The sequence below is a fragment of the Leptopilina heterotoma genome, unplaced genomic scaffold, assembly GCF_015476425.1.
Source record: "Leptopilina heterotoma isolate Lh14 unplaced genomic scaffold, ASM1547642v1 Lhet_97, whole genome shotgun sequence".
Classification (NCBI taxonomy): Eukaryota; Metazoa; Arthropoda; class Insecta; order Hymenoptera; family Figitidae; genus Leptopilina; species Leptopilina heterotoma.
Window position 1 is genome coordinate 1,679,212 of NW_025111203.1, and position 27,211 is coordinate 1,706,422.

A 27,211-nucleotide genomic window follows, 5' to 3' on the forward strand; every position below is an offset into this window, starting at 1 on the left:
GGTCATCTTTAATTATTATAAAATATGAAGAAATCGAAGACTCGGAGTTATCGATATCTTCATGTTTTATAGTTATAAAAAAATGTAATAAACTAAAATTTCATTCATTATAAAAAATAACACCAAAATTGATTATTTTAATCTTTTTTGGTGTTAATTTAATCTGCAACACTTTTTAATACCTCACGATTTACTGTGCTCCGATTAAAAGTTAATCAATGATTAAATCCTTAACCGACCAATCATGAGCGGTTAACTGACTTTAATCATTGATTAACTTTTAATCGGAGTTGGTGAAACTGGCCCTAAATATAATAAGTACATACACAATAAATATAAAATTGTTCAGTAATAATATCAAAACAACTAGTAGAAAGTTCTTATACTTGATACTATAAATATTTAAACATTCTCAAAAATAAAAAAACCATTTTTCAAAAAAGTAGAAAAGACAAAGTTTTTTTTAAAAAGTATTGTTATTATGTAATTATATTTCATAACAATCTCTTTTAACAGGTATAAACTATAAACGTAGTACAGTAAAATTAATAAAAATTTTATGAGTATCTAGTTTTAAATTAAATATTTTTAAATGTTTTCTTAAATACATAAATGTATCTAATCATTTATTATTTAGCTTCTATTTAAAAACTATAATCAAGTAATTGATCGATACTTAGCAACCATAAGAACAATCATCGTTCCAATTACAAAAAGTCCTGTTGCGGTTAACTTGTGAAGGTCTTCATTATCATCTAAAAAAATAATGCTTATTAGATTATTAATTTTATTATATATTACAAAATAAACTTAATCCGTGTCTAACAAGGATTAAGAATAAAATTCCCTGATTTTTTTTAACTTTTTACTAACACTATTTCTACTTTCTTTGGACAAAAAATAGTTCCTGATATACATATTTAATAATAAACTAATATCTATGTAATAAAAACAAACAGCCGTCTTCCACTCACCCTTTTCAAAATATTATGAACGCCTAATACTCATTTTTAATGCTCTTTCAATTGGCAGTGGAATGAGGACAAGATTTAAATAATCATCGTTATTGCCGTTTTTGGACCTAAGTTATGATGCGGCTGATGATTTATTACTACAGTATTCCGCTCATCGTTTTCAAAATATTATGAACGCCTAATACTCTTTCGATTGACAGTGGTTAAAATGCCTTTTTTGAAATCCACTTCATTATCAGAAGTATCAAAACTATGCGCGCGCAACGTTTTGTTTAATGTTTGGGAGTAAGTGGGGTATATTGTGTAAATGGAGTTTAACTTACCATGTAACTCTTCTAAAGACTCCCATTCTAAACTTCGTTTAACAGCCATTTTCCATTGCGAGTAAAGCATATCACGTTCTGCAGAAGAAAAAATTCTTTACTTATTTACATGTTAATCCAAAAATAACATTGTGACCAAAACAAAATTTTAAGAGATTTCTAAAGTTAATGAAATATTTTGAGGCTTTGGGGCATGAAAATTTGACTATAATGTTATTGCTTCCATCCACATTAGAACAAATTTGATCGTCTTTTAATTCAAAATGACTTATCAGACTGATCCCATGTGTTCTCGAAGAGTGAAAAAAATAAAAAGCAGATTTTATTTTTTTCAGTGCATCTACTGTTGTTCACTTAAAAGTATGTAAAACGTTGAAATTACCGTTGTCCGATATAGACGGGAAAAATGAATCGCTAGGTACTGCGATATTGGATCTCACATCCCATTTACGAATGCCTTCTGCTCTGCCTGCGGCGATTGCAGCACCAAGAGCTGTAGTGTCACACATCAAAGGCCTCACTAGCTTAAACAATTCATGTTAATTAGAATTAACCAATACTATTATATTGATATTAACGACTTTAACATTTTTCTAATCCTAAATAAAAAATAACAAATTAGCATTTATCTTATTCTTCAATAAAAATACTGCCTGCTTAAGTGACAAGGTTGCATTCTGCATAAATAGTAGAAAAGAAATAAATGGACAAAATAAATACTAATCTATTAGTGCTCAAGCTAGTATTTCATATAATTCTTACCTACTGGGATACCACATACATCAGCTTGCATTTGCATTAATAAATTATTGGCAGTCATGGCCCCATCGACTAGTAACTTTGTTAATAATAATCCGGTGTCTTTTCTTATAGATTCTAAAATGTCCTTTGTTTGTAAGCATATAGCTTGTAAAGCTGCTCTCACTATTTGTGCACTTGTTGTTTCCTCAGTGATGCCGCATATGATACTATAACAATTATGTACAATGTGACTATGGTTAACAAACATTATACATATAAGTAGTTAGTTAACCTACGGTATAATCATTAAAATTTAAAGAACCTTGGAAAAAATGCCCATTTTTCGCACCTTTCATTTTAAAATCTTTTTTATGCCGAATAGTCACACAAGATGGCCCAATAATCCCTGCACAATTTTAAGGTAAGGGTATGCCCCACATAGGAAATGTAGGGGGGACAAAGTTGACCACGTTTAATAAAAAAATATTCCTAGCGATCTCAGTTATACTCGACTAATAATGTTTAAAAAAAAGACAAAATGGTTCCTTTAAAATTATTGGTTGCTGATTACGAATCTAAAGTCGAACTATAAAAATTCAAAATGGTGGATTCAATGTTGCTTTTGCATGCTCAATTTGTTATTACTTTTGCCTATGAATTTATACGAAACACTGGATCCATTGTTTTTAATTTTTGAAATCTGACATCAAATTCGTAATTAGTGACCCCGAAAACCCCCGAGTAACGAGTTTCAAGTGGATCCGATGACTTTCGACTAAACTCGTCCGCCATATTGGGTCCACCATTTTGAATTTTACAGTTTGACTTGAAAATCGTAATCAACAAAAAGCCAAAAATCATAAAGGAACCATTTCGTCTTCTCGAAATTGTCGAGAATAATTGTGAAACCGATATGTTTATTTATTGGATATCGTCAAGTTTGACCTCTTATTTTTCTAAACGGTCATATACACACTTTCAAGTTTTGCAGGAATTATTCAAAATTCAAAATGACGGATCCAATATGACGAACGAATTTTTAAAAATTGATCGCATTCGTTTGAAACTTGTTACTCGGAGTTTTTTGGGGTCGCTGATTACAAATCCGATGTCAGTTTTACAAAATCCAAAATGGCGGATCCAATATGGAGGACGAATTTTAAAAACTTATTAAAATTTTATAAAAATATATTTCCGAGGGTTTTTTTGAAAAAGTGATTTAATATTCGTAACTAGCGACCTTGAAAACCCGCTAGTAACAATTTTTAAGCAAATTCAATGAATTTTTAGAAAAATCATCCGCCGCATTGGATCAGCCATTTTGAATTTTGAAAAACTGATTTCATGTTCGTAATCAGCGACCCAAAAACCCCTAAATACAAAAGACACTTTTCAAAAGGCACTTTTTTAAAGAAAAGTCGGGCGTTAATAGGTTATCCAGGGAAGAAGAAAATTGCGGGAAAAAATTCTTCCAAGTACAACAGCTTCATGATTGTAGAGTCATGAATGTTCAATTAAATAAATGTCACAAATGCACAAACAATGTAATCAAGGTTATAACGCGTTCCAATGCGGTCACTTTTGTTCAAGTATTAACCGCACTCAAGGTTCCTTAACCCGTTTTTACTCGAGAATCAGAAAATTTGCGTTAGGAAATGAAGAAAGAAAAGCTGAATGGAAACGTGAGATGAATCTTAATTCCATATTTCCTTCATTGTTACAATAACGGATTTAAAAAACATAGTATTAAATAAATATCATATTAATACAAAATCAGCACTGAATCACAATTTTTATAATTATTAACATGTGAAAGATTACTTTGGAAAGAATCATTTACAACCACATAGTAGGAGAATATGATCATCATTAACAACGTTATTGGTTGCTTTAACAACATTTTTATATTTTTCTTACAATTAAAGTTTTATTTTCGTATTATACGTAATATTATAATATTATAGGTAAAAAAAATACTAACCTACGTGCATCTTTTCGCCAATATGGTGCATATAATCCGGAAAATGCAGGTACGAATACTATTCGATTATCAAATGGTAACTGGTTTGCAACAGCTTCAGACTCCTTTACATCGGAAATGATTTCTAACTTTTCCTTCAACCACTGTATAACTTCTCCTGCCATCGCTACTGAGCCCTCCAAAGCGTAAATGGGGGGTGATTGAGGTCCTAATTGATAGGCAACTGTCGTCAATAGACCATGGTTTGAATCTACAATCTAAAAATAATGTTTTCTTTCTTATGCTTTTCGTTATAAATTTTTAAATTAATGGAAACAATTTTTGATTGGTGGGATTGCGGTATATGGAAATAATATTAAAAATTCTTACCGCAGTCCCTGTATTATAAAGTACAAAGCAACCAGTGCCATAAGTACTTTTCGCTTGACCCCGTCTGAAGCACATTTGTCCGACTAAAGCTGATTGTTGATCACCTAAGCACTAAAAATAAATAAATTAGTTACTTGGATGGCGTATTTTGTAACTTTATTAGGAAGATATTTATCAATAGTGATAATTAGCGGATTAATATCATACCGATTATACAGCAATTTTTGCCGAGTTAATAGAACTGTATAAGAAACTTAAATACAGATAAATTGTCGTATTTATAAGTTTAATAATGGGAAATGTTAGCCCAACAATTTACTCTAAATTACTGATATTAATAATAATAAAATAACAACAAATTCTAGAGAATTTTTAAAGCTCCTATTAATTAACGGCTTACTTAAAGAATTAAGTAATTTACACAATTAAAAATATAAAAGTATTACAAACCCCTGAAATCGGCACACCTCGTAATACTCCATCGTGAATATGGCCATAAATTTCGGATGAGCTTCGAATTTGTGGTAAAATTTCAAATGGTATTTTAAAAAAGTCCAGTAATTTAGAATCCCACTTTAACGTAGAAATATTCATTAACATAGTTCTAGATGCATTAGTAACATCTGTACTGTGGGCGCCACCATTGATGCCTCCTGTTAAATTCTGAAGACAATAAAAGATAATAATTATTTAATGACGTCAATAATTAACTATATTAATTTGAATGTTCTTTCATTCTTTCATTCATTCACTTTTTCTGTCCCTCACACTCTGAAGTTGTCTTCTATTTATATTTTTGTTTTTGTTATCTTTAGATGAATTGTATATTATATTATTACTAGAAAATTTTACGCGCGGAACGTGATATTCAATTTATTATTGTTATGCAAATTACAAATTAATACTTTTAATCTTCAAATATAAATTTTTAAAATAATTTCATAATCAAAATTTAAAAAATTCACTTATTAAGTAGAAAATTAATTATTACTGTTCATATTTTCTAAAATTTTAATAAATCCTTCGAAAAAGTTCAATTATTTTTATAAATAGTAAAATTCTTCACAAGAATTAAATTATTTTTAATCAAATTTAAATAAAATTACATGAAAGAATTTAATTATTTTCAAAAATTCCCATAAAATACAATTTCAAAAAGAATTTAAAATTCTCTAAAAATAATTCAATTATTCTCAAAATATTTTTAAAAAATTCTCGCGAAACATTTTAATTATTTTTTATAAATAGTAAAATCTTTCTAAACAATATTCAATTATTTTTTTCAATAGTAAAATCTTTACAAAAATCCAATGATTTTTAAAACAATTTTAATTGAATTCCTCGGATGAATTCAAATATTTAAAAATATTTCCATAAATTTCAATTATGTCCAAAAATGTTAATAAATTCTTCGAAACAATTTTTATAAATATTAGTAAAATTCTCCGCAAGAATTTAATTATTTTCAATTCACTTTTAATAAAATTCTTCTTCATAAAATTCAAATGCTTTCAAAATTTTCAAATTAAAATTATTAAAGAAACTTCATTAATTAAAAAAAAAAGTTCAAAGAAATTCTTCAAAAGAATTTAATTAGGATTTTAAAAAATTTTAATAAAATTCTTTGAAGGAATTCTATTATCATCAAATTTTTTGATAACATTCTTTGCAACAATTCGATGATTTTCAATATATTAATTTTAAAATTGAAAATATTTGAAAAGAAAAATTATAAAAAAGTTAATAATAATGCAATTTATTTTGCATTATTTTTGTTTATGAATCACAATTTGCAAAATTCCTATTTTTTAAATCTTATTTTTGGAACAGGATTTTCCACAGGAATTAAGACATTCAAAAATTTCGAATTCAAATCTTTTTTAAATTAAACTTATAAAAGTATTTGTTATAAAATATGAAGATATCGATTGCTCCGAGTCGAAGACTCGGAGTGATCGATTTCTTCATGTTTTCTAATAATTAAAAAATGAACGAGAGATAAAATCATTATTTTATATTATTATAAGAATATTGTAACTGTAACTTCATCAAAATTATTTTCATCATTTTAATTCAATTATTATTCTCTAGAATTTAAAATTATTTTTTATGAAAATAATTGAATTCCTTAAAAAAATTTATTATTTATAAAAATAATAATTGAATTCCTCTGAAATTTTTATTATTTATGAGAATAATTAAATGTTTGCATACAATTTTATTAAAATTTTTTTTAAATAATTTAATTTTTAGGGAAATTTTATTAAATTAGTAGATATTGAAAATCATTGAAATTAGAAAAAAGCATTTTACTTTTGAAAATAATTGATATTAGGACAAGAATTTTTTTGACATTTAGGAAAATAATTAAACTTTGGAGAAGAATTTTGTTACTTATAAAGATAATTGGGATTTTTACGAGAATTTTTTAAAAATTGTGAACATGGTTGAATTTTATAAGAAGAATTTAATTTTTTTTTTAAATAATTGAATTTCTGCAATTATTTGTAATTTCTCCAAAATTGAATTTTTTTAGTGTTTTCAACAAAAATTTGAATTAGAAAGTTTTCAAATTCTATTATTTTTAAAATTGCTAATTTTATTTAAAAAAAGACAGTAAGAAGTTAGCCGCGCGAATTGTTGCTAGTTCTTATTAAGTCTTATGATAAAGAACAGATTTGTTGATTTTCTGACATTTGTTTTAACAAAAAAATCGTGATTTAAAGATTGGTATGTTTTTGGACTGTGTGCGTGAAGCCGTACCGATAATTCTCAACTGTAGTGTAATTGTCTGTATTAATTTTCCAAAAGACTTAGAAAATTAAAAAGTATTTTCTTAAATTAAATGAATGGAAGATAATGAGTGGATAAAATACAGTAGTTGAAAGTACTACGAACCCAAATAAGCCAGGAATCAACTGTACCAAACATGCATCGTTTCTCCTTCACAGCAAGTTGAACTGAGGCATCATTATCCAGTAACCACTTTAGTTTTAACGCACTAAAATAAGGACTAATTGGAAGGCCACATAAAGGTTTAAGATAGTTTATATTGTTTCGAACTCCTTTTAATATTTCATCCACAATATTTGTTGTGCGCATATCCATCCAAACTAGAAAAAGAAGTATATTTATTTACTCAAACATTGTACGGGCTTACAATATAAATGCCCTTTCATATGACTAAGTATTTCTGAAATGTGCCACTCAAAACTTAAAATATTCACAAAGAGCTTCGGTGAATCCTGCTTTGCGACAAATATGAATTGGAGCAATGTTGCAATTTTCCTGAATTTTGGGGCCTTTAATTTTTTTCAATTTATCAGTACGAATGCAGATTACATTTTTAGGGTGTATCATATTCATAAATATAAAAACAATTTATTACCAATTGCATTGTGCAAAGGTTGACCGGTAATAGAATCCCATACTATTGTTGTTTCTCTTTGGTTCGCTATTCCAATAGCAATGATGTCAGCCGAATCTATACTAAGCTGATGTAAATTATCTACAGTTTTATTTAAGCACTCCACTACTGCGCCCAATATTTCCATTGGATTTTGTTCAACCCATCCTTCTTTCGGATATGACTTGGATATTGAAACTTGATGATACGTTAGTACTTCAGCAGTGTTTGCTGCAAAAACCTAAAAATTAAATTACTTCCAGAAAATGTGTTTCATTTCTTAAATAATCATATTGATTATTATTATTTTATTATTATTATTAGAACATGAATTCAATGGATTAAGCAATTAAAAATTAAAATCATTTATGAAACTGTTCAGTAAATTATTTTTTTAACGTAAGTGTTATTTAGAATTTCACTATTAAAGCTGTTTCAGTTGACAGTATTTTTCTTGATGAAAAAATTATATGGGGCATCTTCGTGAAAATTACCCTCAAAAAATTTTTTTTATTAAAACAATTTTTTCGAATTTTTATATTAAAAACAAGTAAGTACATTTTTTTTATTTTATTATTGGATCAAAATTACGAAAGTTGTGATTTTTTAAACACGTCTTCAGAAGCAGATGAGGACTTTGGAATCACTTTTTTTCTCTGTTATACCAAAAGATACAAAGTAATATTTCAATTAAATTTTTCGCTTTATTAACGTTATTTTTCATTACATATTTGAAATAAACAAGAAAAAACAAATAATTTTCATATACTGTAGTATTTTGTATCTTTTGGTATATAATAGAGAAAAAAGATTTCAAAAGTCCTCTGCTTCTGAAGACGTCAAATTTAAAGAAATCATAACTTCCACAATTAAAATAATAATAATAATAATAAAATTTATATTAAATAATAATAATTAAAATAATAATTTTGTTCAAATAAGAAAACTGGTTTTTCTTTATTTTTCATATTGAATTCGAAAAAAAATTTTTAGTGAAAATTTTACATAGAATGACCCATATTAAAATTAATTTCTTGTTTTAAAAAATTTAGAATTTAATTGACAACCAACGTTAGGATTTGAATATGTAGCTAATATTCTAGTCACTACATAAAAAAAAATAAATCTACATTAATATAAATTAAAATGACTATCAAATAATAATGAAATCGAAAGTTCGAAATTAAAGTAATTTTTGAAATTCTACTTGACAATTTCTATGTATAGGTAACCTGATAATTCACACTACTACTTTAAAAACAATGAATCATTCTTAAATCACTATGACAGTCGATAAATATGTACATATTTTTAAATAAAAATTTAAATCAATACGAACATCCCTAATTGATGATGTTATGATTTCAATGAAATTAAAAAAACAAGTATTTGAAAAGTACATTACCAGAAATCGAACACTGTTTGTTCCTTCATCAATTGCACCAATAAGTGGTCCATATCTGCTTACTGATTCATTTTTGTTCATTTGATGAAATATTTTTAAAACTTTATTAAAATATTTTAAATTAACTGTTACTAATTTAATATATCAACACATGTGTTGGTATGGGTATTTCAGGGTATGCAAACTTTATAGGAAAAATTAATACAGGGAAGGGAAGAGTTGAATGCACTTTTGATTTTTTGAAAGGTGATTTTAAGGTGCGTTTATACCTGTGCACAGAAGCATATGTCTTTTTCTTCTCTCTCTCTCTCTCTCTCTCTCTCTCTCTCTCTCTCTCTCTCTCTCAGTAAGCAGAATACGTCGACCGAGAGCAGAAAATCATAAGTGCAAAAGAGATAGGTAGATATTGTTTTCTTTTTACATACTTGAGTTCAACTTTGCATTTTGCGTTAAATAATGAGAGAGAGAAAGAGAACAGTATACTTCTATTTTTACATTTTTTGTCTATTGTGGATTGAAGTTTATGTTCTCCGTATTCAATTTTCGTTAAGCTATATTCACAGCTCCGATAACTATGCAAGGACATAAGGTGCAACTGTTGTGTTTATAGTCTATGGTTTTGTAGTATTTGGGCATTTCACAAGTCATCAAACAAGAATAATTTTAAACAAAAACAAGGATTATTTAAAAAATGGCAAGGGCCAGTAGTGCTGGGTTTGACAGGCATATCACCATCTTTTCTCCCGAAGGGCGTCTTTATCAAGTCGGTAAGATTCGAAGAAAATAATCCTTACTATTCACTAATTGTCATGTTAAATTTGAATTGTCACCGACATAACCTGAGAATGACTGCGGGTGATTAGCACTTTTCAGTTTCACCTATTTTATGACTTGTTTTTTACAGAATATGCATTTAAGGCAATTAATCAAGGAGGTCTCACCTCCGTTGCTGTGAAGGGAGTTGATACTGCCGTTGTGGCCACACAAAAGAAAATTCCGGTAAAAAAAATACTAAAATATTTATTTACTGTTTATATGATTTACCAATTAATTCTCAATTCGCTCCAAAAAATTAAATACAGGAAGTATCTTTATGTTTTTGAGTTGTGTCTTCAGTTCTATTTGCAAATTATTTAACTGATATGTGCGATGTTTGTTTGGAGTTTCAAGCAAAAAGTCATTAATATATTAGCATTCAATTCATAATTTTTTGTTTTACTATTTGAAATTTCCAAAGTCGTCAAGAATTTAAAAACTTTTGTTGAAAAGAAAATAATTTTTTTACTGTAAAGATTAGATTTTGTAAAAGTCAAACAATTGTTACTCCAAAAAAATCATTTCTTGGTCCATCATACTTATTTTTATCGGAGTGTTTATTTCGACTGTCCTCTGATGAAATCGTCAGTAAGAGAAAATAAACCGAATTTTTAAATTTACAAACTATTATGAGATCAAATTCTCAATGCGCTGAATTTTTATGTTACTGAAATTTTTAATATCCGAACAGATGACCGATAAAAATATTTCAGCACGAATCTTAAAATTGACCAATTCGAAATAATAGATATTATTATGATTGTTCAATTAAAAAATTCAAGTTAAAATAGGTATTTCTGTTTGTTGTTCGTTCGGACATTAGAAAATATGGTTAAATGAAAATTTAGTATCTTAAGAGTTTATATTCTCAAGAATTCTTCAATTTATAAACTTAACTAGTTAGAAATTCTGTTAAGTGTAAATTCGTTTACGTAAAACATTTTAAAATAAAGTTTGTAAATGTCAAATTTTGGTAAACTAATTATTCTATTTGATTAAAATCGGTTTGAAAAAGAAAAGAACGCAAATATAAACTTTGAAATTTTAAATTGCTTTTGATTTAAATTTAGGATAGTAGTTAAAAATTGATTTGACAATCTGTAGGTTTCTTAAACGATACTATCGAATTACTGATTTGTAAAGAGTATTTTTTTAATTTTTAGGATAAGTTACTCGATGCACAAAGTGTAACGCACTTGTTTCAAATTACTGAATACATCGGCTGCTTGATGACTGGAATGATCGGTAAATATATACGTATAAGTACACTAATTGTAAGAGGAAGAACATGCCTGAGTAATGTTCAAACAGAATTGGTTCCTATTGAACAAAACTATTCACGTTAAATATTATACTGAACATTTTTTTTTATTTCACTATGTAACTGAAAATAATTGAAAAAATTCTTTTAATATTACTCAGTCATGCCCAAAAACTTTTTCGAGTATAGGTTGAAAGATTATTTTGGAACATTATATAAAATTGTAAAATATATCTAATTTTTAGCGGACAGTAAATCTCAAGTTCAACGTGCCCGTTATGAAGCTGCCAACTTCAAGTACAAGAACGACTATGAAATGCCAATCGATTGCTTGTGTCGACGTGTAGCTGATATTAGTCAAGTTTATACGCAGAATGCAGAAATGCGTCCCCTTGGATGTTCTATGATTTTGATAGCCTATGACGAGGAGAAGGGACCCTGCATCTATAAAGCAGACCCCGCTGGCTACTTTTGCGGGTATAGAGCAGTGTCCGCTGGTTCTAAGCAAACAGAAGCCAATTCTTATCTCGAGAAGAAGTTGAAGAAGAAGCAAAACTATGATTATGATGAAACTATCCAGTTAGCAATCACTTGTCTCTCTACAGTTTTGTCTGTGGATTTTAAGCCATCCGAAATTGAAGTTGGCGTTGTTACAAAGGATAAACCGAAATTCCAGTATGTATCTTTTTATTGTTCTGCGAAAAAATTATTTAATGTGCATTATACATGGTATTTTTCTTTTTTTCAGTGTTCTTTCTGAGACCGAAATTGACAAACATTTAACTGCCATTGCTGAAAAGGATTAAGTTTGGGTATTTGTACTTTTTTTAAATATACGTTATTCCTAATAAATCCTAATTTTAACAAGATTGTTTTACTTTCCTGCACACTTTAATTTGAAACTAGCAAATGATACGCGCGCGGAACGAGGTATTCCATTTCTTATTATTTTTTAAATTCAAAAATTTTGTAGGTATTTCCAAGAATAAACATCAATTTTTGAATAATTACAGATTTAAAATTTAAAGAATTCATTTATTAAGTACATAATTTTAAATATTCTTGTTTATTATTATTCAAAAATTTTAATAACATTTTTCACAAGAATTTCATTTTTCTCATAAATAATAAAATTCTTCACAAAAATTCAATTATTTTCAATGCAAATTTAATAAAATTTCTCGAAAGAATACATAATTATATTTAAAAATATTATTTAACTCTAATTGTTTTTAAGAATTTTAATATGAATTCAACTATTTTCAACAATGTTGATGAAATTCTTTTAAAAAAACATTTTCAAAATTTTTTAATAAAATTCCTTCAGAAACTTCAATTATATTCAAAAATTCTTCGAAACAATTTAATTATTTTTTATCCTACATGCACGGAAAGTATGTCATTTCGGGCACTTAGGGCGGGCGCAAAGTAACTCATTCCCCTACCTCCCGCATGTTAATTATTCGATTTTCTTCATTAAAATGCGATATTTAATTATTAAATTAATTAATTTTAATTATTTTAAAAAATTTTTAAATTTAATTATTTTCAAGTGTTTTAATAAAAAATTAAATTATTTTTTTAACAATTCTGATAAAAACTTTTTCGAAACAATTTAATTATTTTTATAAATTGTAAAATTTTTGATGAGGATTCAATTATTTTTGTAAATAATAAAATTGTTCTGAGAAATTAAATTATTTTCAGATTTTACCTAATAAAATTTCTCCAACAGGTTCAATTATTTTTAAAAATTATAATAAAATTTTTTTAGACACTTCAGTTGTTCTCAAAAGTTTTTAATAAAATTCTTTGTAAATTTGAATTATTTTCAAAATTTTCAATTAAAATTACTTAAAAAAATTACATTATTTTTACGAAATTTAATGAAATTCTTAAAAAAATGTAATTATTTACAAAATCTCGAATAAAATTGTTTAAAAGAATTTAATTTTCTATGAATAATTTCAATATAATTTAATAGGAAAATTTTTAATTACAATTAATAATAAACATGATTATTTTGAAAACTGAATAAAAATTCTTCATAAAATTCAATTGAATTTAAAATTTTTAGTCAATTTTCTCTCGCTTATAGAGGTTTCTCACTTACAGATGTCTAAGAGAGATTTTTCTAGCTCATAAAAGTTTATGAATTAATATTGTTTTTTCAAATTAATTTAATTAATGAATGTACAATGAATAAGTGTTACAATGTATGAGTTAAACTGAAAAATAAAACGATAATTTTTTGAAAGTAGAAATTATATTTTTAGACTTAAATTAGGTACAAAGAGTAAGTAATTATTTTCCGCTCGCTGTCGCCAATGGATTTCTTAAAACCAGGATAACTGAATCGCCTCTGAGAAACATTTTGGAGATGAATCGATCCTTATTCACAGGCTTCGCCTAAAACAATTTTAAAACCCATTGATTAATTTTTGGAAAGAAAATAAAAGGTAATAATGTAAACACTTAGCATTAAGGATTATTTAGTTCATACAGTCGGTGACTAAGTAAAATACTAGTTAAAAATATTCTAGCAATTAATAAGAAAAAATGGTGCAAAATGTAGAATATACCTTCTTCTTTCCTTTGCCAGTGCGAGGAAGTTCGGTCCACATTTCTTTGACATTTTCCAAAACCATGTTACAATGCCTGTCAAAGGCTTTCACTCGGCCGAGTAACTTTTTATTATTCCTACAATTGATTAATACTTGGGTGTTGTTTTTAACAGACTGAGTTAAGACCGACAGCGGTCCGGTATTGAATTCTTCTTCCTCTCTTTTCGCCAGCTCCTCTGGAGTCATCTCAGATTTTGGTTTAGTTAAGGACGACCTAAAATTTAAAACAATATGCACAAATTTTCGAGTGAATCTTTCTCTGAAGATTTTAATTCTAAATAAATTTAAATAACATCTGAGATGTTTTATAAAATAAGGTAAATAAAACGAAAACATTCGGACATTTGTAAATATAAATATTTGTGACGCGCTTCCAAGAAAAGTGCCTAAGAAGCAAACGAAAAAAAAGTTATGTTTGTCACAGATTTATCTTGATTAAAAGTTTCTTTTTAATTATTTAAATTTAAAACCAGTTTTTATTAAATATTTTTGATGTAATAAAGATTTGAACTTTAATAATTTGTAATAGGAATTGATACTCTTTCTGTATTTTAACTCAAAAAATTATAAACATAACCTCAAATTTTTTGCTTCTTAGGTACCTTTCTTGGGAACGCATTACATTTAAGTTGTTTTAAATCTATACACGAATTTCTGCCTGGAAAATCCGGGAGGATCTTTTTATTTGTATTGCTAAAATTATGTACTATAATGAATTAAACGCATAGTTGTAATAAATATTTAACCTCTTTTATAATTAATCACGTGTTCTTTAGTTTACATTTAAATTCAGTCTCAATTTTTGAGATTAAATTTTTAATTAAAGTGAAATACATATAGGGAATTAAAATATAAAATAAACATTTTCTTAAATCCTTTCGAATTTCTAAAATGCTAAAGAGAATTTAAATTAGAAACACCGGTGCACACACCGGTCTGTTTCCATTTCAATACCTTCCACAACTAAAGATATTTCGAATCCCACTTCCCGAATTTATGTTGCTCTATACGAAATACGTGAAATTATTTAAATTAAATATAGAAAAAAGAAATATTGTCATTACGACTCTGATTTAATATAAAATTTTAATGCATCAATCGTTTGTAACTCTTCAAATGTACGATATATTACTTACATTTTTTTACTGTTGATTTATTTTCTAAATAAGCAGTGGACACTAAATTTAAAAACTGTAATAATTAAATAATTCTTGAAATGAATAATACAATTAAATATAGATTTTGTTTGAAATTCAGATTCAGAAACTCAATAAATGATCAATTTCCTCAGTATACACACTAAAACGTAAACCACGTAAACTATAAGAATAGAGTGAAAATATATCTGGATTTGGGCATTTAATAATTTAAGGCGGGTTTAGATTTAACAAAGTCGATGAATGTAAAAATCCAATCGACTGTGAGACCCCCTTAAAACTGACATGACGCTTGCAACCTTAACTACCCATCCCTGCCCGGCATCTTCCCAGCGTGTCAGTGTCACTGTGTACCGTGCTTAATGTGTATAGTGTATTCTATTGCGGCTTACGGTCGAGAAGTGTATTATTAACAGTTGATGTAGAATATAAGTATTTTTTATTCTTGAATCGTTAGAAAAACCCCTGAGAAACTTTGTAAATATTATAATTTCTTCGTTTATTTTGTGCACAATTTCCAATTGAGTATTTTTTACTTTGACAAGATCTCGAGCGAGATTAATACATTGAATTTATGGCGATGACTACACAGGTAAAGGGAAGCGGTTGGCCGCGAAGGGCAAGCAATAGTTCCTTTGATGGAAAGGAATGGAAACCAAATCCATTGGTCACTATCAACAGAACTATAAATTTGTAAGTTGCCTTATTTCATAATATTATTTATTCGCCTTCAATACATTTCACTCACATTTTCTTCATTCACTCACTCATAGTTTACGGAAGTTCAGCTTCTAATCATTTTCTCATGTCTCTGTTCTTTATATGAAACAAACAATTAGAAACACAAACCGCACGGTGTCGAGAAAAAGCTGCGTGTCAAAATTTTTCATTCATCGTGCTCTGGTTTATTTATGTTTCGATGCTTGCACCTTGTGCATAAGATGAATTTTAATTTCGAAATTTAAGTAATTTTTAAATAAATTTTAATTTAGTAATAAAGTATAAAAAATTACTCCATTTGTTTTCACTTGTAAATAAATTTTTTACTTTTTTGAGTAATAGTACATGAAATGGAAATTGGAGTTTTATTTTTGTTTAAATGCATTTAGTACTCCAAAAATGAAGAACTCAAGCACTTGAAATGCCGCATGAATTAAAAAATTGAAAAAACAATTCGAAATTAAATTCTTTTTCGAATAAGAAAGAGGTATGCTCTTTAATTATATTTTATAAAGTATTGATTAGGGAAAAAGAACTTTTAAAATTAGTTAAAGATTCTAATTAATTAACAGGTGAATATTTTTTCCACGATTCCAGCGATATAAAACAATTTTTCTTTTTTTTTGCAGTTTCTGTCTTTTTTGAAAACATGGTGGAAATATGAATTTAAACCACAAAAATGTTACTTTGTTTACTCATGGAGATTTTTTTTCGATCAATTTATTTTATTTTTTTATTATCGAAATTTTTATTACATTAAACACTTGTGTTTTTAAAAAATTATTTTTACTATAAATTTTGAAAATGCTATTTTCCATAATTTTTTGTTTTCAAAATAACAATAATTTCGTATTTCTGATCAAATTCGGTTGATCATTGTTATATTCATCTTTTTAAAATAAATATTTAATTATTTTTCCATAAGAATAAAAATTCTTCAAAAGATTCAAATTCGAACCTTTTTGAAATTAACAAACTTGCTCCGAGTCGAAGACTCGGAGTGATCGATTTCTTCATGTTTTATAATAATTAAAAATAACCGACTGATAAAATCATTATTTTATATTATAAGAAATAAGAATATTGTTACTGTAACTAATTCAAAATTACTTTCATCACTTTAATTCAATTATTGTTTTCCAGAATTTTTAACTAAAATTCTTCATCAAATTAATTATTTTTAATAATTTTTGAAAATTTTCAAATCCTGTGTTTTAATCAAATATATATTAGAAAATAAAAACTTCAAATAACTTAAAAAAAATTCAAATATACTTTTTCAAAAAAACTTAAAAAAATACTTTCTCTATAAATTTGAATTAGTAAAAATGATTACTAATTGGAGTTAGTGACTGACTTTTTGCTTTTGAATTTTGAATTTTTGCTTGTCACTAATAAATTTTAAAAGAGTGGTAAACATCTAATAGAAATTTGACCAAGACAGAGTTTTGGCTGTATTTTTAAATATTAAAAAAATGAAAATATTCCAACAAAAACATCTTTGATGCAAAAAGTTCCGCCAAGTAAAAGATTTTGTGACTGTCCAAACAATTAGCGAAATAAAAGTTTACCAAGTAAAATTTATAATTAAAATTTTAATAATGATTGATTTTAAATATTTTCTCTACTACACAACTCGAAGTACATATTGCAGTTGAAAAAAACAACCCGGACTTAGCTGTTGTTATTGTACATTGCGGCTTAATTACATTTCCGAATTAAGTCAATGTTCTTCATTGCATTTTGAATTGTAACAAATAAAAGTTAACTTTATAATTAACATTAACAAAAAACGAAATCTAATTACTCGTCATAATAAAAAATTTCTATTTCAGAAATTTAAAAATCTTGGCGTCAATACTTTCATTAATTACAAGTTAGAAGCATTATTGACGCCAAGATTTTTAAATTTCTGAAATAGAAATTTTTTATTATGACGAGTAATTAGATTTCGTTTTTTGTTAATGTTAATTATAAAGTTAAATTTTATTTGTTACAATTCAAAATGCAATGAAGAACATTGACTTAATTCGGAAATGTAATTAAGCCGCAATGTAGAATAACAACAGCTAAGCCCGGGTTGTTTTTTTCAACTGCAATATGTACTTCGAGTTGTGTAGTAGAGAAAATATTTAAAATCAATCATTATTAAAATTTTAATTATAAATTTTACTTGGTAAACTTTTATTTCACTAACTGATTGGACAGTCACAAAATCTTTTACTTGGCGGAACCTTTTGCATCAAAGATGTTTTTGTTGGGATTTTAAAACTTTTTGCGTCATCTCAACTTTTTAATAAATGAAATAATTAATTGTAAAAATATTGTGGTACTTGAACTAATAATTTAAAATAAAATACAATTAAGTTTTAAATAAGAATTTATTTAAGATATGATTCTTTACAGAAATTTTTACATAATTTTTAGAATTTTTATTCTATACACTAAAAATAACATAAAAACAAAAAAGTTTTTAAAATAAATTTCAAGCTTTCAATCCATAATAATATTTCAAAATATTTTACAAATCTGTTAAGTAGTTTAATCTCTGCGTTCGTCTAAATGTCAAAAAATTCAATTTTTTTGAGAAAAATCAAAAGTTTTAAAAAAATACGAAGTGAATTAAAATTTCCTGAAATGTATATCGAGATTTTAACCTTATTAATAATATTCTAGAATATTTCAGAAATCCATTCAGGAGTTTACGCTCCACGTTTGTTTAAATCTCAAAAAATCGCTATTTTTCCGGTTTTCCTAGCCTAAATTCTATAAAACTATATAAAATATTGAATAAACTTAACAGAACTCTTTCTTTTTCTATTCTTTATCCAACGAAAAAAGAATGAGCCAAATCGGTTAAGATTTACTCGAGTTATTCAATTTTATCGAAAAACAGCCGATATTTCGAGAATATATATTCGCGGTTTTTGCTTTTTACTTGGCGGCGATTCTCTACCGCGAATCTTGATTTGTAACCTTATTTTTGTAGATATCCTTTGACGAATTACACATTTGGAACAAAGGAGCCTCTATTTGAAAAAGATCCATCCGTCCCGGCAAGATTTCAACGAATGAGAGATGAATTTGATAAAATTGGAATGCGCCGCAGCGTGGAAGGAGTTTTATTAGTTCACGAACACGGATTGCCTCATGTTTTACTCCTTCAGCTAGGAACTACCTTCTTCAAATTGTAAGTTAATTTATCTTTAAGAATCGTTAAGTAGGTTGGGAAAACTGTAGAGGTATTACTTTTAACCCATGTGTTCATACCCGGGTACCCACGACTACACATTTTTTCATTTTACTCACGTAAATATTAAAATTTCGTCTCAGCGCTTCAGATCGACGTTATTTATGTTAAATGAAAGCAATTTCTTCAAAAAAAAATTTTTTGTTTGTTATAAATAAATAAAAAATTAGTTTAAATTATAGATATGCAGTGTCAGCACTTTGGGTGGCTGAGACAAATTGTTTAAAAATTCATTAGATTCACTTGAAATTTGTTACTCGGGGGTTTTCGGGGTTAATGATTACGAATATGATGTCAGATTTTGAAAATCCAAAATGGCGGATCCAATATGGCGGACGACATTTTTAAAATGTCATTAGATTCACTTGTAATTTTTTACTCGGGGGTTTTTGGGGTCGCTGATTACGAATATGACGTCAGTTTTTGAAAATTCAAAATGGCGGATCCAATATGGCGGTTACTAATATTGGATTCGACATTTTGAATTTTTAAAAACTAACCCCATATTCGTTTTCAGCGACCGTAAAAACCCCGAGTAACAAATTTCAAGTGAATCTACTGAATTTTTAAACAATTTGTCTCAGCCACCCAGAGTGCTGACACTGCATATCTATAGTTTAAACTAATTTTTTATTTATTTATTTATACCAAAAAAAAATTTTTATTGAAGAAATTGCTTTTATTTAACATAAATATCGAAGATATGGAGCGCAGAGACAAAATACCCCTGGTTCTGCTGGTCAGATTATTTTTTATACATTTTTTTTCTTTAGTGAGTACCCGGGTACCCCGGGTGCGAGACAACGTAGAATTTGTTGGGTATGGACACAAGGGTTAACAAAAAGAAGAGTACAGAACCCAGCCTCGAATTTATCTATAGTTTTCACCACTTTCGAGATATATTAAAGCTGAACATTTAACATTGAGGTTGTTTGAATTTAATTTAATAAATTTATCTTTTGTAGACCTGGCGGAGAACTGAATGCAGGTGAAGATGAAGTTGAGGGTCTAAAACGACTTCTTACTGAGGTAATAATCAATGATACTATAAATTCTGCTAAGAAAATTTATATGAATAAAAAATTTGTATTCTTGATATTTTTTTCGAGTCTATTCTATGGTAAAGGGAATTAGAGAAAAAATGTATTAATATTAATTTGAAAGAAGTAAAAAAAAAAAAATTTTGTTATTTTATAGATTCTGGGTCGACAGGATGGTGTAAAACAAGAATGGCTTATTGAGGATACCATAGGAAATTGGTGGAGACCCAATTTCGAACCTCCACAATACCCTTACGTACCGCCGCACATTACAAAACCAAAAGAACACAAAAGATTATTCTTAGTTCAATTGCAAGAGAAAGGTAAAATTGCTCAAAGTTTTATATACAAAATTAAAATCCATTTTTGAATTGCAGGCTTCGCAGTTATCTACTAAAATCTATTTACTACTTAACTTTTAATCGGATTAGCTACTATTTGGATACTTTTTTTTTGAAAATTTGCAGTCATTTAAATCCGCTAATAGTAAAATTAAAAAAATTATTCTTAAAAATTTCAATAAAATTCTTCTTAGAAACAATTCAAAAAATTTTTATGAAATTCTTTAAAATAATTATGATTGTTTTATAGTTTTATATTCCTTCTAATTCTAATCTGAACTCTTATTCTGATAATCTAGACTTTTTCACTAAGCCAATGAGCAAATTTGACAGGAACTTGGAGTTAACTGTTTTTGATATTAATCACAAGAATTCAATTTTTTTTAATTCAATTTTAATTAAATTATTCTTTTAAATTTTCATAAATGATTCAAAAAATCCAATTATTTTCAAAAATTTTAATAAAATCCTTCGCAAGAATTCAATTATTTTTATAAATAATAAAGTTTTTCACATAAATTCAATTATTTCAAAAAAATGTAATAAAACTCGTTGCGAGAATTCAATAATTTTCATAAATAATAAAATTCTTCACAAGATTTCAATTATTTTTAACACAAATTTAAATGAATGCCTTGATAAATGGAAATATTTTCAAAAGTTTAATTAAAATTCTTCGAAAGAAATTAATTATTTTCAAAAATTTTGACAAAATTCTTTAAAAGTATTTAATTTTAAGTAATAGTAAATTATTCTACAAATTATTTATTTTTGTATTTAAATAATTTAATTATTATAGAACTTAATAATAAGAATTGATTTAAAAATTAAGTTTAGTTACATTTTAGATTGTAATTAAATATTAAATTTCAGGTTGTCCGTTTCGCGTAGAATTACCCTTTTACATTAAAATTATTTAAAATTTTAATTCCTTTGAAAAAATAAATAATTATTTACAATTACATACTTCCGAAAATTCAAATACGTACAAAAAATAAGATTAAATTTTTTTAGAATTATTTTTCACATTTTGGAGAAAACAATCATGTTAAAAGTTGTTTTATTAAAACTTTAAAAAAAAATAAATTATTTTCGAAAAATTACATTGAAATATTTTTAAAAATTTGTGTCTTATAATTGTTTCTTTATAATTTTTTAAGATTCAATTATCTTCGAACAAAATAAATAAAAATTTTTTAAAATTTACTTTTTAGAAAACTATTAAAATTTTGACGAAATCATGTTCATATTTAAAATTTAAATTCTTCATAAAAATTTGATTATTTCTTTTTATATTTTTTAAAAATTCAATTATTTTTAAGAGATTTTACCAAATTTCAATTATTTGGAAATTTTTTTTATTGTAAAAATTGAAAATCTATTAAATTTCAAAAATTATTTAAAAAATTAATTTTAACAATTTCTTTATTATAATTTCTTAAAAATCAGTTATTTTCAATATTTTTAGTTAAATATTTTCAGTAATTCATCTTAATATAATAACTTTAAAAAAAACAATCATAAACAGTTACAATTATTATGAAAAATTGAGTTTTTGTATTTAAATAATTGGAAGAACTTTTGGAAAATTATTAAAAATAATTGATTTGGAGATGAAGGTTAGTTAAAAATTGTAGAAAATAATTTAATTTTGGAAAGGTTATAAATTTAATTTTAAGAAATTATTAAATTTCAGAAGGTTTTAAATTGAAATTGAAATTTTTCTAATTTTATTTTCCATGGAAAAACAAATAAGAATGATTTGAATATTTATTTAACAAAATTTTACAAAACATAAGTGTTAAAAAGAGGGTTTACTACTGGGTAGATTTTTTATTTACAGTAGACTAACCGTGAGTGCAAAATTAGTTTTTCTTAATAATCACTCTTTTTACAGCTCTTGTTGCAGTACCCAAAAATTACAAACTTGTAGCAGCGCCATTATTTGAGTTGTATGATAATTCGCAAGGCTATGGACCAATAATTTCTTCACTTCCACAAGCACTTTGCAGGTTGGTCATTTGTTCACTCCTTTAGAGTTTAAATTATGCCTTACGACTTTAGCAGTAAATACCGAAATTGCATATAACTTTTACGAATATAAAGCAATCAGTTATTCCTAGTTGAAAAAAATGAGAAATTATCTCGTTTTATTTTTTGCTTTATAATCTAACGGAATTTGTATTTGTTTTAGATTCAACTTCATCTACATGTGAAAAGAAGAAAAGAGATTGTGAACTATACTTATTTTATGAAAGGATACTATAGATTATAGTATCTCACACTGAATTCACTGTGACAGAATTGAATGATACATTCAATATTTTTTATGATAAATAATAGCATGAAATTTCTTTCTTTAATGTTTTTTTTCGTTTCATGTACCCTAAATGATCATATTATTGGAAGTTATCTGAAAGCAATTATTCAGTTACGATTATATAGAAGTCGGAATGGATATAAGACGTGAGAGGAGTGCAATTTTGATAAAGTATATGATGTCAATTTGAAATTGTAGTTCATAAAAAAACAGACTAAATCGAGTCAGATTTATCTGAATTCTAATTAATTTTTGTACATTGATAAGTAAAATTCAATATAATTTAATGAAAATCCATAGAAATTATACATACAAGCCATAAAAATGGTATTTTCCACAGTGTATTTTCTTAACCTTCAGAAGACTGATATTTCCTTTTTAAATTCAATAATTTTTAATTGCAAATTTTTGTATGCAAAAAACGTCAAATAAAACCGGTCCGTTTTAGGACATTCTGCCCTTTCTATGTGTGTAAAAAAATAATGTTTATTTAATAATAAAGAGTAAGATAAGTTAATAATGTACATAGTAGAAGTTTAGTTTCCATTCGTGGAAAGTAGGTGAAAAAATTAATTATCTAATTACTTTCATTACTTGATTCTGTAAATATAACTTTAATACTTCCATTTTTAAAGGAAGAGATTATCAATTTGTTGAAAGTCAAAAATCAAATTCAGGTTCTGTAATTTTTACTGAGTGTTTGCTAGTTTTATTTTTTTATAATTTTGTACTTAAAAGTAATTATTATGTTGTGAGGTATATCGTTACCTTAAATATCGTGCCATTTTTTTTAGTTCTTATTGTAATACTCTCTTTAATTTTTATTTAATACCTTTCATCTCTTTTACTTGAGAGTAAAGTATTAGCTATTTTATTTTAACATTGTTTTTCAAATAGATCGCTTTTTGAAGAGCAAATAACAGTTTTAATTTAAATCGTTAATGTGTATAAAATAAATTTCGAATGTATTGCAAGTATTTATGTATGAAAAATTTAAATTTTATTGTAAAAAGAAGTTTTTTGATTTTGTATAATATTATAATTAGGTTAATATCTTCAACCAAATAATAAGAATAAAAAAATTCAAAATTTTGATTGTTTACTATCTCAATGTTTCGATGACAGTCACTATCTTTTTTTTGAGAAACATCGAAAGGTGAATTTCTTGAAAAAGTATGATGACTACCGTCCAAGCACTAAGATAATAAATATATTTCAAGAAGAATATTTTTATTTGGATTATTTAGTTTAAAATATTTCCAGAATTATAAATTTAAATTTTGTAAATACTGTGATTTATTTATGAAAAAAAGGCTGTATGAAAATATTAAGAAACATTGTAGGTACCTGATAAAATGACAATTGTTTTGTGTTTTAGGTAAATGTTGTTAAGGAAAAAAAGGAAATTAAAAGTATTAATTTCAATAAAGGTAAACAGGAAAAATTATACATTTTTTAAAGAATGAATAAATTACTATTTGATTAAAGAAGTCCTTGGTCACATTTAATGATCTGAATGTAAAAACAAATAATTATGATTTTTGACGTGAGCAGATTTTTATGTCAGTTTTCAACCAAAACAGCTTCACACTCTTTAATAGTGGTTAGGAAAAGTTAACAAGAAATTGTATATTTTTTGTGCAACACGTGCGATAAACTCGACTTTCCGTGCATGTACAGCGGGCGGAAAATAGTCTTTTGCCGCCCGACTGCCAGCAGTGGGCGGAAAAGTACTTTTTTCGTTGCTTCAAAAGTTATATTTTCTGTGGAATTTTACGCAGAAAAAAATGTTGTTTTAACAACAATTGTGCGACCCCAACTTTTTTCATGACTATTCAATAACTTTTAACTCAAAAAATATAACTAATAATTTTTCCCTTTTATTTTCAACTAGCTGTCGTACCCGTCTTCGACGGGTTTTAGTTTCTACCAATACATTTAAGTTTCTACCAATCTGGAAAATCAGGAAATAGCTAGGGAATTTAATTTGACCGGAAAAAAATAATAATTAGTTACCATTATAGCTATTTTAGTAGGAAAATATTACTATTTGAATCAGTGATTGACTTTTTGTTATCAAATTAGTTATTTTAACCAATTCAAATGCAGAGAAGAATATTTATCAATTTGTAGTACTTTAATTAATGTATTAAAAAAATTAAATTTTCCATACAGTTTTTGGAGTTATAGTAGAGTCTAATTGGAACTAATTGTATCGCAAGTAGACCCTACGTTACGACTGCTAAAACCTAACATAAGACCTAAATTTTAGGCTGAAAGTAGGGCTTAAATTTTGACTCGGGTCTGTTTTCATTAATATTATACATCAATAAAAATTGAAGTAAAAAGCAATTTTTTAAAAGCGAATTAATATAATGAAACTTTTTCTTAATTTGATAGGAAAATTCCCGGTTCGGCATATTCCCAGCTTTTTACAGTTTTTCCCGTTTGGTAGATACCCAGTTAAATGTATTAGTATAAACAGAAAACTGTACGACAGCAAGTAATACAATCTATATTTATATGAACTTAAGAAACAGTATTTTCATACAATAAGTAAATTTTTATAGCCATTTGTAGATTTATTTATGGATAAAATCAAGTAAATTTAAATTTGACAAAAAAGAGATAAACCGTGAAAAGTTTGGACAAAGCAGGGAATTTTGTTAAACAAAAATAGACACCGTGTTAACTTTTGTCTTTACATTGCTCAAAACATCTCTTAAAGTTAAATCTAGAGTTAAAATGAAAAAACGTTTTAACATGTAAGTTTTTGCCTAGTGGCATAATATGCTTGTATTGTATCACAGGTGACTTACAATTCTTGACATCCTGCGAAATCATTTTAATCATAAAAAATTTCCATTTTCAATATTTCTGAACTTCTTGAAAATATTAGATTGATTTGATAAATAATTTTGAATTGCACTATTTTGACATCAAAATATTAATCAGAGACTCCAAAAATACTACTGAATTATACTTCATATAGTAATTAGTATCGATTTTTTGATATATTGAAAATTTTTTTATATTTCTTGTAGGATAGTATTTTTTGCAAAATTATGATAAAATCTGACTAAATAACATATAATATTCATTTTTAGAAAGTTTAAAAGCTATCCATTAAAAATTGTGAAATTTGGAAATTTTCCATTTTTCAAGTTTTTGAAAATATTTTTATATTTACATCTTAGTTGTAGAATAGTATTTTTTGAAAAATTATGCTAAAATGTGACCAAATAACATGTAATACTCAAATATAGAAAGTTTAAAAGCAATCCATAAAAAAATGTAAAATTTTGAAATTTTCGATTTTTTGAAAACATTTTTATACTTACATATTAGTTATAGGACTTTATTTTTTGCAAAGTTATGCTATAATGTGACTAAATAACATATAATACTCAAGTATATAAACTTCAAAAGCAATCCATGAAAAATAAAAATTTTGAAATTTTCGATTTTTTGAATTTTTCGAAAAAATTGAATATCTCCCGTTCTAATTAATATTTTTTAAATCTGTAAATTTATAAACCTTCCTTGGGTCAATACCTAATAACCTACCAAGTTGGACTTAAATCGATTCACATGTTTTTGTGTGATTGGGGTACAAAGTTTTTGTGACAGACAAACATACATACATACATACATACATACATACATACATTAAATTTTTTAAGAACATTTTTGGAATCTCTGATGTCCATAATAACTAATCATGTTAACATTTTGAAGTTTTAAGCAATGTACAGACAGACATCTGATTTTATTAATAAGGATAAACTGATAAAATTCTGAAAAAATGACTCCTTAACAAAAAAAAAATATTAATTTGTCAATCAGATATTTAATATAGGAACTCCGTTGTCAGTGATTTAACTATTTTATATCTTCCGAAGAAATTAACGTTTTTTAACGTTCATAGGCTCATTTGAATCATATTTTTTACAAGAATTTATAATCTACATACATTTCTTTAGAAAATGCAAAGTCACGAAATTTAAAAGAAAAAAGTATAAAAATTTTGAAGGCACTTCTACAATTGAAAAATAATTTTTATTTTTAAAAATTATATTCCAAAACTTTATTCGAAGTTTAAACATTTTTTCGAAATAACGCATTTTACTAATTCTTTTTTAGCATCTAAATAGTAATCATAATTTTTATGATTTGTTTTAGACAACTTTAATTACTTGAACTTTCTAAAGAAATATAACAGATAAATTTTTGTAAGAAATCTCAATTTTACAAAAAAAATGCGATTAATATGATTCTATGAACGTTAAAACGTTAATTTCTTTGGAAGATATAAAGAAATTAGGAAATTACTAAAAATGGGGTTTTTGTAAAATATCTTATTGAAAAATTAATATTTTTTTGTTAATAGTGGTAGTGTATTAAATTTTGTAAATATATTATTATACAATTTGGGGGGGAATGCAATAAAGTGGAATTTTTGTATAAAAAATACTAAACATCA

At 26.2% G+C, this 27,211-nt stretch overlaps 4 protein-coding genes across 6 annotated transcripts; 2 read left to right on the forward strand and 2 right to left on the reverse strand.

The window, feature by feature from the left end:
- Positions 1-480: 480 nt before the first annotated feature.
- Positions 481-9,389, reverse strand: LOC122512354 (glycerol kinase-like). Of its 3 annotated transcripts, none has more exons than XM_043628136.1 (10): positions 9,200-9,388; positions 7,777-8,035; positions 7,287-7,501; positions 4,839-5,051; positions 4,389-4,499; positions 4,020-4,276; positions 2,060-2,265; positions 1,680-1,817; positions 1,298-1,375; positions 481-755 (listed from the first exon to the last, which is right to left on the reverse strand). In XM_043628136.1, exons 1-10 carry the CDS (start codon positions 9,278-9,280, stop codon positions 658-660), a joined length of 1,656 nt encoding a protein of 551 aa, XP_043484071.1. In that variant the 5' UTR covers positions 9,281-9,388; the 3' UTR covers positions 481-657. The 3 variants fall into 3 exon arrangements, 2 of the variants coding, with proteins under 2 accessions (XP_043484071.1, XP_043484072.1); XM_043628137.1 differs by having other exon boundaries at positions 7,777-8,025; positions 9,200-9,337; XR_006302615.1 differs by lacking the exon at positions 481-755 and having other exon boundaries at positions 1,680-1,821; positions 9,200-9,389.
- Positions 9,390-9,805: 416 nt separating this feature from the next.
- LOC122512356 (proteasome subunit alpha type-6-like) lies at positions 9,806-12,140 on the forward strand. Its single transcript, XM_043628139.1, has 5 exons — positions 9,806-9,966; positions 10,104-10,198; positions 11,179-11,260; positions 11,522-11,951; positions 12,025-12,140. The coding sequence occupies exons 1-5, from the start codon at positions 9,891-9,893 to the stop codon at positions 12,080-12,082; spliced, it is 741 nt and encodes a 246-aa protein (XP_043484074.1). The 5' UTR covers positions 9,806-9,890; the 3' UTR covers positions 12,083-12,140.
- Positions 12,141-13,438: 1,298 nt separating this feature from the next.
- On the reverse strand, positions 13,439-15,233 carry LOC122512325 (probable small nuclear ribonucleoprotein Sm D2). Its single transcript, XM_043628092.1, has 3 exons — positions 15,037-15,233; positions 13,859-14,114; positions 13,439-13,685 (listed from the first exon to the last, which is right to left on the reverse strand). Coding segments are annotated over exons 1-3 (363 nt in total). The 5' UTR covers positions 15,039-15,233; the 3' UTR covers positions 13,439-13,580.
- Positions 15,234-15,409: 176 nt separating this feature from the next.
- On the forward strand, positions 15,410-23,252 carry LOC122512324 (cleavage and polyadenylation specificity factor subunit 5). Its single transcript, XM_043628091.1, has 6 exons — positions 15,410-15,750; positions 18,767-18,967; positions 19,993-20,056; positions 20,225-20,390; positions 22,306-22,420; positions 22,603-23,252. The coding sequence occupies exons 1-6, from the start codon at positions 15,632-15,634 to the stop codon at positions 22,622-22,624; spliced, it is 687 nt and encodes a 228-aa protein (XP_043484026.1). The 5' UTR covers positions 15,410-15,631; the 3' UTR covers positions 22,625-23,252.
- Positions 23,253-27,211: the final 3,959 nt, after the last annotated feature.